The following is a 17,440-nucleotide window of genomic DNA, read 5'->3' as shown; positions in this document are numbered from 1 at the left end:
TTTCTATTTGAATAAAGACGAAAAAACTCCAAAAAATTGTCTTTTGATTTATGATTGTCCTCATTCAAAAAAAATTGTGTTTCGAACATAATTTTTTACTTGTGCAATTATTCTTGTTAAGATGAATATTTTTTTTAACCCAAATATTATAAAACTAACCAACTAAACCATAAAAAGTATAATGACAAATAAACGGCAAAAAAAATTTGCATAACATAACACTTCAAAATGAAAGTCCAAATACAGAAACTAGCTAGGCCTAAGTAATTTTCTTAATATAAGTAATTTAAGTAAATTAATTAACCAAAAATTAAGTACAGTATAATTTTTTCCATTGTACTAGATAAGTCGTTCTGTGTATGTATGTAACCAAAAATTAAGTAATTATTTACCAAAAAAAAATTAAGTAATTTTTTCCCATCCATAGCAGAGAAGAAAGGTAACAGGGAAGAAGAAACGGGTAGATTACTCCATTAAATGGGGAATGCTAGGTATAAAAAAAACTTATCCCGAAAGTATTTCGAGAACAGCAATCAATGGTTGAGAATCACTTTGATGATTGTGTCACACACATCAAAGTGAATCTCAACCACTAATTGATCTTTTCGGGATAGTTTCGGAGTAAATTTTTTTTGTCCCTAGCATTTCTGTTACATTTTTATGCTTCAAAACGGTGCGGTTTTGCTTTAGAAATAAAAAGGTTTGTTGTGGACCACTAAATCTCCTCATTCGTTTGTTGTCAAGCTTACAGCAAAAGCTTCACAAAGATCCTCTCACAGAAGATCCGGATCCATTTGGAAGGACATTGGAACGCGCAAAATGGGAATGGTTGAGGTGGGGTAATAGGGTGGTTTTGGCTCCGTAAATGAGCGGGGGAGAGGGACAGTAAGGCGAGTGGTGGTGAGGGTTTGTTCGTGGAGGTAGAGGTGGCGGTGGCGGTAGGCTTTCCCCTGTTTTTTCATCTTCTGTCTCTCCTCCCCTCTAGAAATTTTTTCCCAGCACTCTGTCTTCTCCCCATCAAGAAATTTTTTGGTGCCATGTGGGTATCAAGTGGGCACCGATCGGCGCATTCAAACCGTTCATTTCAATTTTAGACAACTCAAATTTTGAGAGAGAAAAAGGAGAGAGAGTGGTGGGATGAGAGGAGAGAGAAGTTTTCAATGTGCCAACTCGGAGCATTCGGACCGTCCATTTCAATTTTGGATGGCTAGAATTTGAAGGGAGAAAAAAGGAAAAAACAAGAGGACAGAGAGTTGTGGGTTGAGAGGAGAGAGGGGATTTCAATCTGAGCCGTCCAATAGACTTTTGGACGGTCCGGATGGACCGAGCGGACACCTCATCGGCTCGGCCACGTGACATACACCCGATACCCAATAATTTCTCCCACTCTTTTAGGAAAAGATTGGCAACTTCTACATCCAACCCCCAGTTTGCTAAATACAACCCACGAAATCTCTCATCAATAAATTTCCCATTTTAGACCTCTAAACATTAAAATTAGCGACCATGTAAATTAAGTGGGCATTTTATCTTTTCTAGCAGAAAAAACCTACTGAGGTTAAAGTTTTAAGCGGCCATTTTTTAGATAAGATAAATTTGTATAGTATCTATTTTGACTATTAATTTAAAGAGGAGTATAAAGCAGTAATACAATTTGGCCAAGAGGCATTTGGGGTAAAAAAAAAATCCATTTAGATTTTTTTTTTCATCCTAGCTTATTCAAAAAAAGAAATTCGTATTTGTTATTTTTTCTTTAGGCACACCAGGCTTTGTTGGCTTAGAAATAAGTGCACAGACGAAAGCTTGATTTGTTCTTTTCTGTTCTGTTTTCCTAATTTTTGTGAAACAAAAACGTAAACGACGCTAGTAAACCACGTGACCACGTGATAGAGAGATAAAGAGAACAGTGGCGTACGTTTTGCTAAAATGCGCAGGGTTGCTACTTTTTCTTTTTTCACCATTTGGGACTGTTTTTGTCTCTTTAATTTTGGGGCGTATCTCTCTCTTCATAAATGGAACTCATGTGCACCCAACGTAGCAAAAAAACAGAGAAACTCTGTGCATCCTTCTGATCTTCCTTGTTTGGATAAAAAAAAACCACTATGAATTATTTTTTGTTCTTATTTAAATTTTTTTTATTTGTTAATTTTTTTATGAATTATTGTTTCGTCAAGACGAAAGAAATCTAAAAAGCAAAAAATTATGACCGAAACTCAATTTTTTTGAATAAAGACAAAAATAAGCCAATTTTTCCGTCTTTATTAAAAAAAAAGAGTTTTGATCGTAATTTTTACTTTTTAGATTTCTTTTATCATGACGAAGCAATAATCTTCAAAAATTTGACGAAAATGTAACAAATGCGAAATTTTGTTAATAAGGACAAAATAATCCAAAATGAATTATTTAGCCCAACAAGTCGGGGCCAGATGAGCATTGATGTATAAAGCTTCCCGGGCCAACCAAATGCCACGTATGACTACCCATACACAAGCTAACTTCTCACAACCAAATTCCAATCTAGTTTTTTGTTGGCGATTTATCACACAATAATCACAAAACCAATAATTATAAGAAATGTCATGAAACATGCATAATGATGAACGCAATTAAAAAAAAAAAAAAAGATAATGAGAATTGAGAATTGGAATAACCTGTGAGATCGATGGGAGGCATGACATGCATTTACTTGCCCTATAGCCATTTTTTTTTCCTTCCTTCGTATAGATTCTAACATTTGAAAAAGACTCCAAAAACGACCCATTGATCACACATGTCTCTACGTTTTACGTTCAGTGCAAGACGGGTGATTCTATATTTATAATAGTCAAAACACCTTGTTGTTAGAGTATTCACAATGGCATAATCAAAACTAAAAGATTTTAAACGTGAACTTACACTCAAAAACAAATCATTGAAAATAGATGTTCAAATTTAGCTGATAGAGAGAATATAAGAGCAAAACCACTGCTGATAAATTTAGAAATTAAATTTCCGTGCTATAGTAATTCGTTTTATTGTTTCTTAGGTTCGATATCCTTCTACTCTTGAACTCACACATTGCCTGAAGCACGATTTTAGAAAGACCAACCACCCATTGATACAAGTCTTGACAAACATGCACCATTTTTTCCCCATTTTCCTGTTAGCCAAATCGATTCACTTGATGATATGATTGAGAAAATTCCATGGTGGTGTTAACCCTAATCAGCTAATTGAAGAACACCAACATAGCAAGGAACAACAAATTTAGCTAAGAAAAAGAAGATGATAATAATGAGATCCAAGCAGAACTGTATAAGTAGTAGAAGAAGAGCACTAATATGAACTTTTATATTCACAACAATTGTTACATTTTCTATTCCCACATATCAACATGATTCCACCCACTTTATTCCTAGACAGTGTAGTGCTGTTGGATGGTTTCAATGTCCAATCCCTTCAGCTTCACCACAGACTCAACATGTCCCTTAAGTGTGTGCAACTCCCTTAACCTGAAAAACAAACAAACATGGAAATACAGAAAAGTATGTGTCATTCATATGGAGTAGTTATTAAGAGCGAGAGGTGAGCAGAGGCGCAAAGGTCTGTTGGGGTCTAGGCGTGAGAAGAAGGCAAGTTCCGGTCTTATTGAAGCGAGGCGCACTTAGGCAATAAAATGGCAAAAATAAAGGTTTAGAACGTGTACCCTATAAAAAATCTAAAAAACGTCTACTAAATGCCAAATAGTCAAAGATTGTTGCATAGAGAAAAACTAAAATGCCAAATTCAATAAAAGACACTCACCCAATATTTGAAACAAAGGCTTAGAGAGATCATTTGATTCAGGTGAGAGATGAGAGATCGGCTTGATGTACTACTGTGTGAGGATCATTTAGCCCTTCGGTTAAGGACCTTAGTTACATTTTTGCCCTTTAAAATTAGATTTGGTGCAAATTGAAAGAGGCTCATCAAGCGCACGCCTTGCAACTTTTCCAAGGGACGTGCCTTGGTCACCAAGGCCTTACCTTTGTCAAGTCGAGCCTTGTCGCGCCTTTAACAATTGTGGTGTCATTGGTAAGTTTCTTTTCATTTCTTTTCTTTTGTAGTCGAAATATGAATTTACCTGGCAATTTCAGCGCGTTTCTTGGCCTGCTCGGCGATCTCTGACAACTCGTGGTAGTTGTCGTTCTTCTCATTAAAAACGCCTGAAGCTTCTGCGGGGAGGCCGTGAAGTGTTCTTTGAGCCAATGCCCATTGTGCTTCCCTCTCACCTTTACCGTAATCTTTCTTGGTTGTGAATGCAGTCTAGACATTTAAGACAAATGAGCGAGTAAAAACCAGAGGGAAAAAAAAAAGTGAAAGAGAGAAGTTCCGTAACCATCGACCATAGTTATGGTGTTCTAGGAATTTGGTAAGCTTGTTTATTAACCTTGTTCTGTATCATGCTATCCCAGGCTTTACCACTCAATGCGTAGCGGATAATGAATTTGAGGACATCGAGAGGGAAGTAGGTAACAACGCTAAAGATCCAGATGACTCCAGCCCATCCCCATCCGATTCCTTGGATCCGAGCAAATTCCCAGTTTGCATATACAGCAATGGCTGTGGCCACCTATATGGAGCAATGACATACATTCAGAAATCATTTTGGGATCAAAGTGCTCCAAAAGAGTACAAAAGAGATAAAACAATAAACAGAGTAGAAACTTAGACAAGGAAGCTTACCAACTGAGCTGCAACAAAGGCAACAACAAGCAATAGACCAGGGCGTTCAATGAAAGACCAGCTTTGTGACCTTGTCACGAAGATGAGTGCTTGACTCACAATACTCACTTGAAGGTACAGAGCAGCGGTGAGCTCATTTTGTTTGCCACTGATTGATCGAACACCGAAAACTTTCTGCAAATAATGTATGAATTAGCGCAGGGCAACTACTAGCTTAACGGTAAACACATAACCTACAAACTAGGTTTTGGGTGAGTCTTATACGTCCAGTTTGTGCATATAATGCCAAAGGTTAGGGTTGTACCCAATCTAATGTATCTACCCCTCTCAGACACCTACTACTAGGTACAAATTGGATATAAATGAAAGAGTGTTATTTTCTGCTTTGACTTAATCAACTTACTGAAAAGAAGTCGGTGTCAGAGGCGAGCCAGAAAAAGACTACTGTCATGAGAGCAAGGTAGGTTCCAAGGACAACACCAGTGGCAAAGATTTCCTTGAGCTTCCATGAGTCTGGCACCGGAGATGGCTTCACTCGATCCTTGGAGATGGTCATGATTGTTCCGTCATTTAAGATGGCGATGATCAAAACCATGAAAGGCGAGAAGTCGAATTTCCACATGAGAGCTATGAGCATGAATCCCATCACAATACGGATCGTGATAGAAACAGCATAAATTGTATAGTTCTTCATCCTTTGGAAGATGGCACGACTTGTCAACACAGCGCTCACAATAACACTAAGCCCTGGCTCGGTCAAAACAATGTCAGACGCGCTCCTGGCTGCATCAGTTGCATCTGCAACAGCTATACCAATGTCTGCCTTCTTAAGTGCTGGGGCATCGTTCACACCATCTCCAGTCATCCCACAAATATGCTTTCTCTCCTGAAGTTTCTTCACAATCTCATACTTGTGCTCTGCATATATTGCCCAATGTTAACACTAGATGTTTTGTGTCATTCAACCTAGCACTTTAGGGCATAGGATCATTCATATACTTTGTTTGCCCATCTCTGTCCTGCCATCTGATGCTGACATATCGTCACAATTTGAAGTTAATTTGAACTCGGTCGCAAAAGATTATCATATAACATGAATTTCAAGTTATTGGGATGTGTCAGCACCACCAAAATAGTAGAACAAAAAAGGAAAACATTTAATGGGCATACGATCTGATGCCCACATAAGAATGTATTTAAGTTAATTTTAAACAAATTTACCAGGGAAGACTCCGGCAAAGCCATCAGCCTTCTCAATGAGCTCATCAACAGGAATGGAAGAGATAGACTCATCCTTGCTCTGGCCAAGAAGGGAGGATGATGGGTACATGTTGGTGCCCATGCCAAGCCTACGGCCGGTTTCTTTTCCAATGGCAAGCTGGTCACCGGTGATCATCTTGACATTGACACCAAGGTCAAGAGCCCTTCGGATGGTCTCTGCACTATCATGCCTAGGGGGATCGAAGAGGGGCAAGAGACCTACAAATTCCCATGGCTCACCAGCGCTCTCCTTGGTCTTCTCTGGGACTGTCTATAAACAAGAGCACAATCTAAGTTTGGTATCATGAACATGGAAGTGAAAATAAAGACCAAAAACTCCTTTCTTTGCGTAACTAGTGTATTTTTTGTCCACTTCATTTGTAGCCATCTTGACTTCCATAATCCTACTTTTGTTTGAACCTTCTATTTATTTGTCTGAGCTTTGTTAGTACATTTCTAAATCAATTTTCAAAAGTTTTATCTTAAGTGAACCAGAAGTGTGTGAACACAAGTTTTACACAAGCACCTTCGAAAATTGCTCCAATAGTCCAATGTAAGTTAATCTTTTTACACTTGCAGTTCAGCATTTATTAATGTCAAGTTCCTTTTCAGCATTTCCGCATACATAAATGCTGATTTAGGACCGACTGCTATTGACCAAAAAAGGCTAACACAGTCTTGAGGAAAAATTCATCACCTGTGACATACTTGAACATGTAATAAATGTTCAAGTCATAGGCTGTAAGAAATCTCACCTGTCTTGCAACACCTAAAGAACGAAGACCACGATCAGCAAAGTTATCGATGATCTCATGGGCCTTTTTGCAAGCATCACCTTTGAGTTCACATAGATCAATAATCTGGCATATGCGACGGTTATAAACCAGTCAAAAATTCTGAAACAAAATGCAGTTCATGGGAAAAATTGCTCATATGGAGGAGTATTAATTGCTATATAACTTACTTGCTCAGGTGCACCCTTGCTACTTCTATGCCAATTGCCATTAGAGTCAATGTAGGTTATTGCAGTTCGCTTATCCACTGGATTAAATGGCAGGAAATGAATCTCATTGATTCCTGCTCTTGCCTAAAAGCATCACGTGAAAGCGAAAATAACGTCTAATTCAACAAGCAAGCATATAAAGAAGTATAAAATGAAATATTCTCCGGTTAAATACCTCCTTAGGATCGCCCAACATCCCAACAATTGAAGCATCAATGGCATCCTGATTTTCAACCCTGGAGGCCCTAGCAGCGAGCAAGACAACAGTGTCCTTATCACCGTCTTTCACAAACACCTGTGATCATGGGAGCACATTCATCATTTCAAAGTTTTTTTAGATTATGATGTCTCTCCTGTTAACACCTCATTTCCATAGCTTTTTTAGGTCATAAAGTCGCTATTTATTCATGTTTCTGAAGCAGTTATTCAGAACACCTTCGTATCGTACTTACACATGAGGGAAACACACATTCGTTTTTCCCTATCAGTTCTTGAATGCACAGATGTTTTTAGTGTTTTCTTAACACTAGGGTAATTCCAAAAGTTAGCCACAGAAGTTCGAAAAGGAAGCTCTCTGAAGACTTCAGAAGAGCTCATTCTGAAAACAGAACCACACAGACTGTTTTGACATGGAAAAGGAAGCTCTTTGCTCCTTTTTTGGCCTTTGGGAAGGAAGGAATGAAGAATGTTCTCGAAAATTTATTCCGAAAACGGCACCCAATAGGACAAGCATTGACAAGAAAAAAGAGGTTCTATGATCCTTTTTTGGCCTTCGGGTCTTTATGGTACTACGGAAAGACAACAAACCTCAATCAAGTTCTTGTCCACTGTGAGCTTGTTGAGGGTGAGGGTACCAGTCTTGTCACTGCAAAGAACATCCATCCCGGCCATTTCTTCAATAGCAGTCATCCTCTTGGTAATGGCACCTTGTTGAGAGAGCCGGTGAGACCCAATGGCCATTGTCACAGACAACACCGTTGGCATAGCGATTGGAATCCCTCCGATGAGAAGAACCAACAGATTATCAATGCCATCTCTGTATTCCCTGCCCTGGATTGGGTACATCACGACGAGCTCAATCAGCATACCCACGGCAATGGAGCAGATGCAGAAGTTTCCAATGGCAGTCAACACCTGATGAAGTATTCAATAATGAGGGATTAGCATCATTTTAAAGCTTAACTAGCTCGAACTTTTTTTATACAAAGTGAGTATATTGGAAATTTTGTCATTGTTTGCCTGCTATAAAACCAGTAATTTGTTGGGGTTTGCTTTGAAGAGCAGTAGCAGTACCTTTTGGAAATGACCCACTTGGTTGGTGCTATCAACAAGGTGGGCAGCCTTTCCAAAGAAGGTGTGGACACCAGTGGCGATAACCACAGCCTCAATTTCTCCTTGCTTACAGGTTGAGCCGGAAAAGACCTCATTTCCGGGGTGCTTTGTCACAGGCAAGGATTCACCGGTAAGGGCAGATTGGTCAATCTTAAGAGGATCTCCTTCCAAAAGACGAGCGTCTGCTGGGACAATATCGCCCAACTTAATGCTGATTATATCTCCTGGAACCAAGATTTCTGCCTCCTGCTCGCTCCATTTGCCATCTCTCAACACCTTCATCATACTCAAAAAAATTAGCCACAATTTGATTTCAATGGACTCACCAAAATGCGATGTTTGGCTGCATTTCTCAAGATTTGATATTGGAATTTTATTATCTCAGAACACTTAGTCAGTCAATGATTTTCCAAACCTATTTTAGATACAAAACACTATCTAACAAAACAACACAAGTAAGTTTTTCGTATTGCCGAAAACCATTACCCTAAAAAGCAATATGATTTGAAAACAATAAAGGTATTTTCAGAAAATAATTTCCTGAGCAACCAGACAACAATGAAGTGGCGAACGCTGAGCACTTAAAATGCTATACCACTCATGTGCCAGGTTCGAATCTGGAAAGTCCCCCTCCCACACCTCTACTATCGCAAAAAAACAAAAAAAAAACAAAAAAAAAAAACTTGAAAAGTGTTTTCGAAAACTGATTTTGGTTAGTGCAGTTTGGTAGTAAGGAAGAAGAAATATAGTACCTTGGTTTTGGGAGCCAGACCTGCCATAAGAGCAGCAGCTGCATTTCCTGCATTATTTTCTTCAATGAAACTGATGGTTGAGTTGATAATAAGCAGCACAACAATTCCCACAAAGTCTTGCCAGTCTGGAGGCTTGCCCTGCACAATCCTACTCTTCATTTAGAGAGAGAGAGAGAGAGAGAGAGAGAGAGAGAGAGAAGTGTAAAATACCCCTCCATTTGCCAAAGCAATGGCCATAATGGCAGCAGACTCCATGACCCATGACAAAGGATTCCACATAAAACCCAAGAACTTGAGAAGCTTGCTCTCCTATTAGGAATTTCATCAAACAGTTCAGCATCAAGAAGTAGTACAATGCTAAAAATGCAAGTAGAAGGAAAAAGAAAACAAAGGAATGAATCCAAAGTTGTGCCTTTTTCTCTTCAAGCTTGTTGAAGCCGAAGATTTGGAGTCGCTTCTCTCCTTCCTCCGTTGACAAACCTTCCCTCGTACATTTTAGCTGCTCGAAGACTTCCTCGATGGGAATGTTCTCCTGAACACCACCCATACATAACAAATTCATCACTTATCATTCTCTCGTTTTTGTGAGAACTTCAAGATGGATTTGCAACAAAAAAAAGAAAAGAAAAGAAAAGTAGAGAAGAAGAAGATAGAATGTAGTAAGTGTAAGTAGGTATTTGAGCTTTATTGGGAGATCAAAACACGCCATATCATTTATTTATGAAAATTGGATGCTGTCATACAAAAGGACTTGTGCATCATTAGAACCGTCTGTTCGGCAATTCAAATTAAATTTCATCTGAGCAATGAACGGCTCGAATACTACACGGCGTTGAATTGTAGAACGGACGGCTCAAATGGGGCATAACACGGCACGGTGCTGTGCACCACCCGCACAGCACCTTCCCCAGTATGGAGAAAATAATCAAGAATGATGTGACAATGTTACTTTTGAAATTACTAGCTCAATGATTTGGTGATTGATTCGAATTACAACAAAGAAAAGCCGTAAATGCATAACATTCCCTCCGTTCTAATTTTGTATCAGCATTTCCATACGAAAATTCTTTTTGCATAATATTCCCTCCGTTCTGATTTTTTAGTCCATTACAAAAAAAAAAAAAAAACGTGCAATTTCCAGATGAAAAATAACATACTTTCCATGCATAATTCTTGAATTTTTTTTCTTGCAATGAATAAAATATAACAATTATCCCTTTGAATTGGTGTAGAGATAAATAAATAAAAAGTATGTGAACAAGTACTTTTTTATTTATTTATGGAGGATAGTACGTCTTCTTAATTCCGGACTAAAATTTTTGGGGCAGAAAGTGTAGATTGTACCGAAAATACAAGAAAAGTACGCATTGGTAGTTCACAAAATGCTTACGAGATCGATTTGCTCATTTTTGATCTCTTCCAAGGATAGGTTAGCGGCCATGGCAGATCACAGAAGAAGAAATAGGAACTAAGGAAGAAAGAAAGAGACCGCCGCTTCCCTCAATCTCTCTCTCTCTCTTCTCTTTTTCTCTTCCCCAACTTCGCTGTCTCTTTTCTCAGTCCTTCCCCTTGAGCAATCAAAGAACAGGAGAGAGAATGAGAAGTTGGGTCGGTATTTAAAAGCACCTCCCAATCCCAACCCTATAACTAACTTTTCTCACCCCCATTGCGCGGGAAAAGGTAACGAACTTGGTCAACGGACAACCTATGATCACCCGTTTTGGTCTTTCGTTGGCGACCGGTAACGTGTCGGTTATTGGTTGTTTGTTTCGTCTCTGCGGATGTCCAAAATCCCCGTTCTGCCTACTATTATTAGAAAGCAATTTGCTCTTGTTATTGTCACTAGAAGTCGAGGCACACGCATGTGATATAAACTTTGGTGCCAAGTGGTGAAAATTTTATGTTGTTTTGCCGTACTAATTTTGCTACGGTCTATATTTTTGTGCTACTACTTTTCAGCTTTGTTCGTTTGACAGTAAAATATTTTACTTATTTTTTTGTGCTTGGTTGAATAAATTAGGAACAACTAAAGGTGCATTCTTTTGGCTTTAACTTAAAATGAGAATTTTGTCCTTATTTGAATTTTTTTCGTATTTGTTAGTTTTGCGCCAAATTTTTGAGAGTTATTGATTCGTCTCGACGAGATGAATGAAAAAAGTAAAAAAAATTCACTTGTATCCAAGTATTTTGAGAAATAACCACTTTGTTACTTTTTGCGCTAAAAAGTGGTTATTTCTCAAAATACTTGGGTAAAAGTAAAGAAATTTTACTTTTCCGATTCCACTCGTCGAGACAAATCAATAGCCGACAAAAGTTTGGCGCAAAACTAACAAATGCGAAAAAAATTCTCATTTTTAAGTTTAAGTTTAAATTTAAGTTAAGGCCAAAATAATGCACCCTAACTCTTAAAATTACAACGAAAAGTTAAACAAAAAATTACGAAAAGTAAAAAATATCAAAATAAGTTTCAAGCTTATCAATACACTTGTAATAAATAAAAGAACCAAGGGTGGTAAGCCAAGGCATGTGGTGAAAATACGAAATTGCCCTCGTCAGATTTGTCATCCAATTCATTTTTGCATGTGTTGAGGTGGGGGTAGTTTAGGTATTATACGTTTTCCTTATTTCACTCAATGAAATTATACTTTCATTTCCGGATTTTACTGAAAAGAGTAGTTACTTCAGCCATAAATTGATGCGGCGCCATCTCGTTTCTTGCCAGATTTTGAGGGTTGAAAGTGGAAATGTATGGACAAAGCAATGAAAGTATCAAGTCATAAGTGTGTTTTTCAACTGGTTTGCACGGGAGTTGTGGTACGTGTTCCGTCACGGAGCCAATTTCTTCTTCCGCTCATCTCACTTTTCGATCTCTCAAGTGCATCTCTCTCTCTCTCTCCAAATTTGATTTCTGTAATTGAATTTGGTGTGTTAGCTCTGTTCCAATTTTTTGCCATCATTTTTGTGTTTGTTAATGGTGATTGAACCCAGGTGATCCAATTGGATAGATGGCTTCAAGTTAAAATTTCAGTCATTTGAGGAGAAAGGAATTGCAAAATTAAATCTCTGAAAAGGTCATTTTTAATGTACGTGTTTTTTTAGGAATTTTGTTGATTTATGCAGCTTTTGGGAAATTTTGTTAAAGTTGAATGTTTGCTAAAGTTCATGATGGGCCTGTCATTGAAGGATTAAAACATTTCTATAGCAAAACAAGGATTCACCTTGAATATGATAGAGGTACCAAATTTATTCCGTTTGTTCAATTCAATTTCCATAAAATCCGTGGTTCGTTGAAGTTATCCTTTTTTTTTTCCAGTTTGCAAAAGCTCGTTCCTTTTATGAAAGAAGGCGGGTTTTAGTCTCTGTGTAGTTTTCAGGTTATTTTAATCCCTTTCTCCCTCTGTCCGCAAATGCAAAAACACCGTTATTCTCAAGTTTGCAGTATAAGTGTTTTAGAATTCTTCACTAATTGTTCTAAAGTAAAATTTTGTGTTCTAACAAGAAACTGTCTTCTGACTCTCCTGGTTAAACTAGTAAATTTTCTCACTCCTCTTCTTCCATGTTTGATAAGGGAATGACGTTCGTGATCTAAGCATGTTTGGTAAGTAAAATCTGATCAAATGTCTCATTTCAAAGTAGCCATAAATTGAAGTCTCGAGTTGAGTTTTTCTGTTTTTGGTGTTGTTAGAATATAGTAATCATATAATATCATAATCATCCTGATATGATTATGATATTACTATATGATTCTTTTGATTTTATTTTGAATTGTAATTGATTACAATTTCATTATAATTAGAATGATTCTCTTCCATAGCTAGGCTACCTCTGTTGTATAAATAGAGATTTCATTGTATATATAATTTTATATCAAATTCAATAAAACTTTTCTTCTCTCATATTTTAACAGGTGTAACCATTTTTATTGGTTTCCTTTTTTAGTTCATTTTACTTTCTCATGGCTCGTTTTATAAGCATCTCTATTTGCTCATTTTTCTTGACAGGCTAGCCATTTCCATGGAATTCCTTCGACCTCTTTGGACTTCTGCAAGGGAATCCATGACAACTCATTGTAACACTTGAAAAGGAATTAACAATCAAAATTTCATTATTAGTGCTTCGGATTTTAGCTTGATAGTAAGGGAGGTGTGTGGATAATAATATTATTCTTATTTTTTTTCTCAGCAAAAGAAATTCAAAAATCTTCGAAAAAGATATACAAAGATTAAACGGACCAAGGACACAACAACAATCATCACCTGATACCCACAAAAGGAAGGCAATGTGCCCACCAAAACAAAAAAGAACCACCGGAAAGAAACGCCCGAACCTAGCTACCAAAACACCTCCAAACCTCAAAATCCAAGTACCAACAATATTCTTCTTATTATGCTCGTGTGGGTATCATTGGTAAAAATTTGTTCGTTTCAAGTAGGTTTATCTGATCACGTTAAGTTTGGAAGCCTAGGTTTGGAGGTTTATTACTGCAAATATATAATTTTTGCAGTTATTGTTTTTTTTTTTTGGTTTGGTCAGTTATTCATATAATCTGATGCAAAGTAGTGTGACATTACTATGTTTTCAATCTACTTTGCAGGTAGGAAGTCATGGTTCCATTTTGACTGAAGAAGAGATGAGACGCACTCTTTCTCCCCTTGGAAAGAAATTAAATTGTATCTGAGCAGACAAATTGATGGGAATGAGATATCGTACGTTTTCTAAACATGCAGCTTGTCCATGTGAGCTCGTACTAGCAAGTAGCATGTTTGTCTTGGTATTTAAATGGGTTGGCAGGATGGCTACTTCAAGTTATTAGTAGTTATTTAGTCTTTGAGATGAATGAGTAAAGACCGAGAAAGTGTGGCAATGTGAAGGAAGCGGATGAGTGCCATAAGAAAGTCATGCATGAGACCTATGACTCCCAGTATTTCTGGACATAGCAATAGTAGATACGTCCATTTTCGGGTTGTTCCTTTTCTACTACTCATCACTACATGAACAAACAATGTACGTATATTAACTTTCCGACCAACAATTACACAATGAGCACGCAAAAACGTGCGAAGCACAATGATTACACTAGTAAGTTAAAAGAATGAGTAACAATTCTTTCTTCTTCTTCTTCTTCTTTTTGATAACTCAAATGTCCGAGTTTAGCTTAAGCGCACCGACGAATTAATCTAGAAATTATCCAAATTAATTTCTTCTTACATCCGGAATTAATTTCCTGCTTATGTGTAGAAATTTTGGAAGGGGGGAGTAAATGAACCCCAAGTTTTGGCTTGGTTGTTTTTTTTTTACAAAATTGACCCACCATGAAGCTATATGGACTCCCTATAAATATGTGGTTCTGGAGTGATCCGGAGCACCATGCCCGAACTATTGAATAAGTACGCATAGCATATATGCTAGTACAAGCCAAAGTGCAATAAAAATTTGGGACGAAGTCCAAAAGAGAATATGGCTATAGAACCAAGCTATAAGCTGTAACAAGCAGGGCTATGATAATTTCATTTATTTGATAATTTGTGCGAAGCCTTCTTGTCCTGCATGTTATCCCATGTTTTTCGGCTTCATACATAATTGAAAGGCAATAAAGCAAAATAGAAAAACTAGATCAAGTGGCATCCGAGTGTTTTTCCCCTACTAGCTAGAAGCCTAGTTTTTTGGAGAGCTAGTTAGCGTACGAGAGACCTTGATATCTTTGCGAAGGTGTGGTTGACTGATATGATGCTCAAGAACTTTGGGCAAGTTTGCCCGAGTATACAATTCCTTGATGTAAGTCATTGTCTACGACTCACCAATTTTAGCATTGGAGAAGCTTTGAAGAGATTCTCTTCCCTAACGCTCCTTAACATTAGTGGTCTTAAGAGCATCCACAATGTAATAATCAAAGCTAATAGGTTGTTAAAGTTAGCAATATTTGCTCAAAAAAATGCTTACATTGTAATAACCAAACTTAGCAACCTCTTAGCAACTCATCAAATTTTGACCTTTGAATAACCAAACTTAACAACTTTTACCAATAACCAAAACTCAATAACCAAAACCAATAACCAAATTCAAAACTAAAAAATTAAAAAACACCTCACATTAGAATCGTCTCATCGAGACGAATAATTTGGTGTGGTCGGATGCGTGATTGGAACTCGTTTACAATTGGACATAGATGCATTGCGTATTGTAGGGGGGTTTTTTATAGGGATACAAAAATAACCGATGTGGAGATCAAGTTTGTTAAGTTTGATTATGAACTAAATGGATAATCAAATGCTGACGTGACACATTTTAGTTATCGATTTTGATTATTCCCATCGCGGATGCTCTAAGGTTTCAAATGTTTTTGGGAGATTGGAGTATATTCTAACCACTCTATAGTGAATTTTGAAAACTTTGAAAGTTTAGGCCTTGTTCTTTTGCACTTAAATTAAATTTAACTTAAATCTGAGAATTTTGTCCTTATTTGAATTTTTTTCGCATTTGTTAGTTTTGCTCCAAACTTTTGTCGGCTATTGATTCGTCTCGACGAGAAGAGTCGGAAAAATAAAATTTCTTTACTTTTATCCAAGTATTTTGAGAAATAATCACTTTTTACTTTGGACTCAAAATACTTGGGTAAAAGTGATTTTTTTTAACTTTTCCGATTCGTCTCGTCGAGATGAATCAATAATCCACAAAAATTTGGCGCAAAACTAACAAATGCGAAAAAAATTCAAACAAAGAAATGACAATGATTGGAAATAGGTGTGAAATCTCCAATATTTGGACATTAGATTTTGCAAAGAAATGACAGATAAAGGGGTAATGGAGGTGGTGATGAATAGACTGAGGGATATAAATCTAATTGGGTGTAAAGAAGTGAGCACCTATATTTTACCTCAAATGGTGTTGTCAATGCCCTCCCCTGGGAACATTGAGGCTGGTTTTTGATTAAAAAAAAAGAGAGTAAGATTGACTCTCTTTTTCAAAAAATTTCACATTTTTTGGTTTTGCGTTCAATTTTTATGAATAATTAATTCGTGTCAACAAGATGAATAGGAAAAGTAAAAAAAAAAATCTATCTTTTTATTTATTTTTGTCTTTATTTAAAAAATATGAGTTTCGCTCATAATCTTCAACATTTTCAATTCCTCTTATCAAAACGAATCAATAATTCACAAAAATTTGGCACACAATTAAAAAAAAATGCAAAAAAAGTTTGAATAAAGACAAACAAAAAGGTCAAGTTTACTTATTTATATATGGAAAATTTATAGAAACGGTCATTCTAGTTTCACCCAAGTCTCATTTTCGTCCTCCAAGTATGAATTGCAACTCTTTTGACTTCTAAGGAGAGTCTCCAACTGTTGGTTGGATGTTTTTGTAATTTTGGGTTCAACCAAGCTTTGGCTTAGGTTGAATTTCCTCGATGTACCCCTTTCGGGTTTAATAAAAATGTTCCGTTTGCCGAGCAAAAAAAAACTCTTTTGACTTTTAAGTTTGATTTTCATACTAAAGTGATTCAATTGATAACGTCTATCAGCCAAACTGGACAAAAAAATCAAATTGAAGGCAAACATTATCAATTGGACCAACTTGGTATGAACTACAACGTCCAAACTACCATCAATCTGATTTTTTCCATCCATTTAGGCTGACGGAAGTCATCAATTGGACCAATTTGGTGCGAAAATCAAATTTAAAGGTCAAAAAAGTTGTAATTGATATTTGGAGGACGAGAATAAGAAATCCGGACTGAAGAAGTGCTGCTAAAATCCAGACTGAAGAGTTGCAATTGACTTTTTCTTCTTTTTCCATTTCGAGCCTCCCAATTTATACACAAAGACAAGTTGTTCAAGTCTATGTAACTCTTGAAGAAGTGCTACTTAAATGGATGTATCAGAAATCCCGAAAATCCTATGTGTACCGACCATTTTTGGACCGAAACCGTACCGACGGCCGCGCGCGGCCGTCTCCGGCCACCGGACGGCCGATCCGAGCCGTCCAAAAATTTTAAAAAAAAAAACCGAGGGGCCCCTCGCGGGAATTAACGTCATCCGATGTGTGTAGGGTGCTTGATCTAAACACCCTATTTTTCGTGTATACATATATACACGAAAAATAGGGTGTTTAGATCAAGCACCCTACACACATCGGATGACGTTAATTCCCGCGTGGGGCCCCTCGGTTTTTTTTTTTAAAATTTTTGGACGGCTCGGATCGGCCGTCCGGTGGCCGGAGACGGCCGCGCGCGGCCGTCGGTACGGTTTCGGTCCAAAAATGGTCGGTACACCTAGCAGTACTCCAGAAATCCGGACTGATTGGCATAGATAATGAGTATGATTTTGAGCCTTTGAGGACCCAAATCTTGTTGACACAAGTGCTTGGTCTCCAAGATGAGATGGGATAGTAC

At 37.4% G+C, this 17,440-nt stretch overlaps 1 protein-coding gene across 1 annotated transcript; it reads right to left on the bottom strand.

Annotated features, from left to right (window-relative positions):
* Positions 1 to 3,242: 3,242 nt before the first annotated feature.
* Positions 3,243 to 10,573, bottom strand: LOC131298842 (ATPase 8, plasma membrane-type). The gene is made up of 15 exons (XM_058324335.1): positions 10,442 to 10,573; positions 9,464 to 9,583; positions 9,262 to 9,360; positions 9,052 to 9,189; positions 8,261 to 8,575; positions 7,775 to 8,101; positions 7,143 to 7,262; positions 6,929 to 7,051; positions 6,720 to 6,824; positions 5,926 to 6,235; positions 5,108 to 5,622; positions 4,705 to 4,878; positions 4,409 to 4,591; positions 4,103 to 4,284; positions 3,243 to 3,491 (listed from the first exon to the last, which is right to left on the bottom strand). The coding sequence occupies exons 1-15, from the start codon at positions 10,490 to 10,492 to the stop codon at positions 3,395 to 3,397; spliced, it is 2,859 nt and encodes a 952-aa protein (XP_058180318.1). The 5' UTR covers positions 10,493 to 10,573; the 3' UTR covers positions 3,243 to 3,394.
* Between the last annotated feature and the right edge of the window lie 6,867 nt (positions 10,574 to 17,440).

The sequence above is a fragment of the Rhododendron vialii genome, chromosome 1a (assembly GCF_030253575.1).
Source record: "Rhododendron vialii isolate Sample 1 chromosome 1a, ASM3025357v1".
NCBI lineage: Eukaryota > Viridiplantae > Streptophyta > Magnoliopsida > Ericales > Ericaceae > Rhododendron > Rhododendron vialii.
Note: the sequence above shows the minus strand (reverse complement) of the source record. Positions and strands in the feature narration are given on the sequence as shown.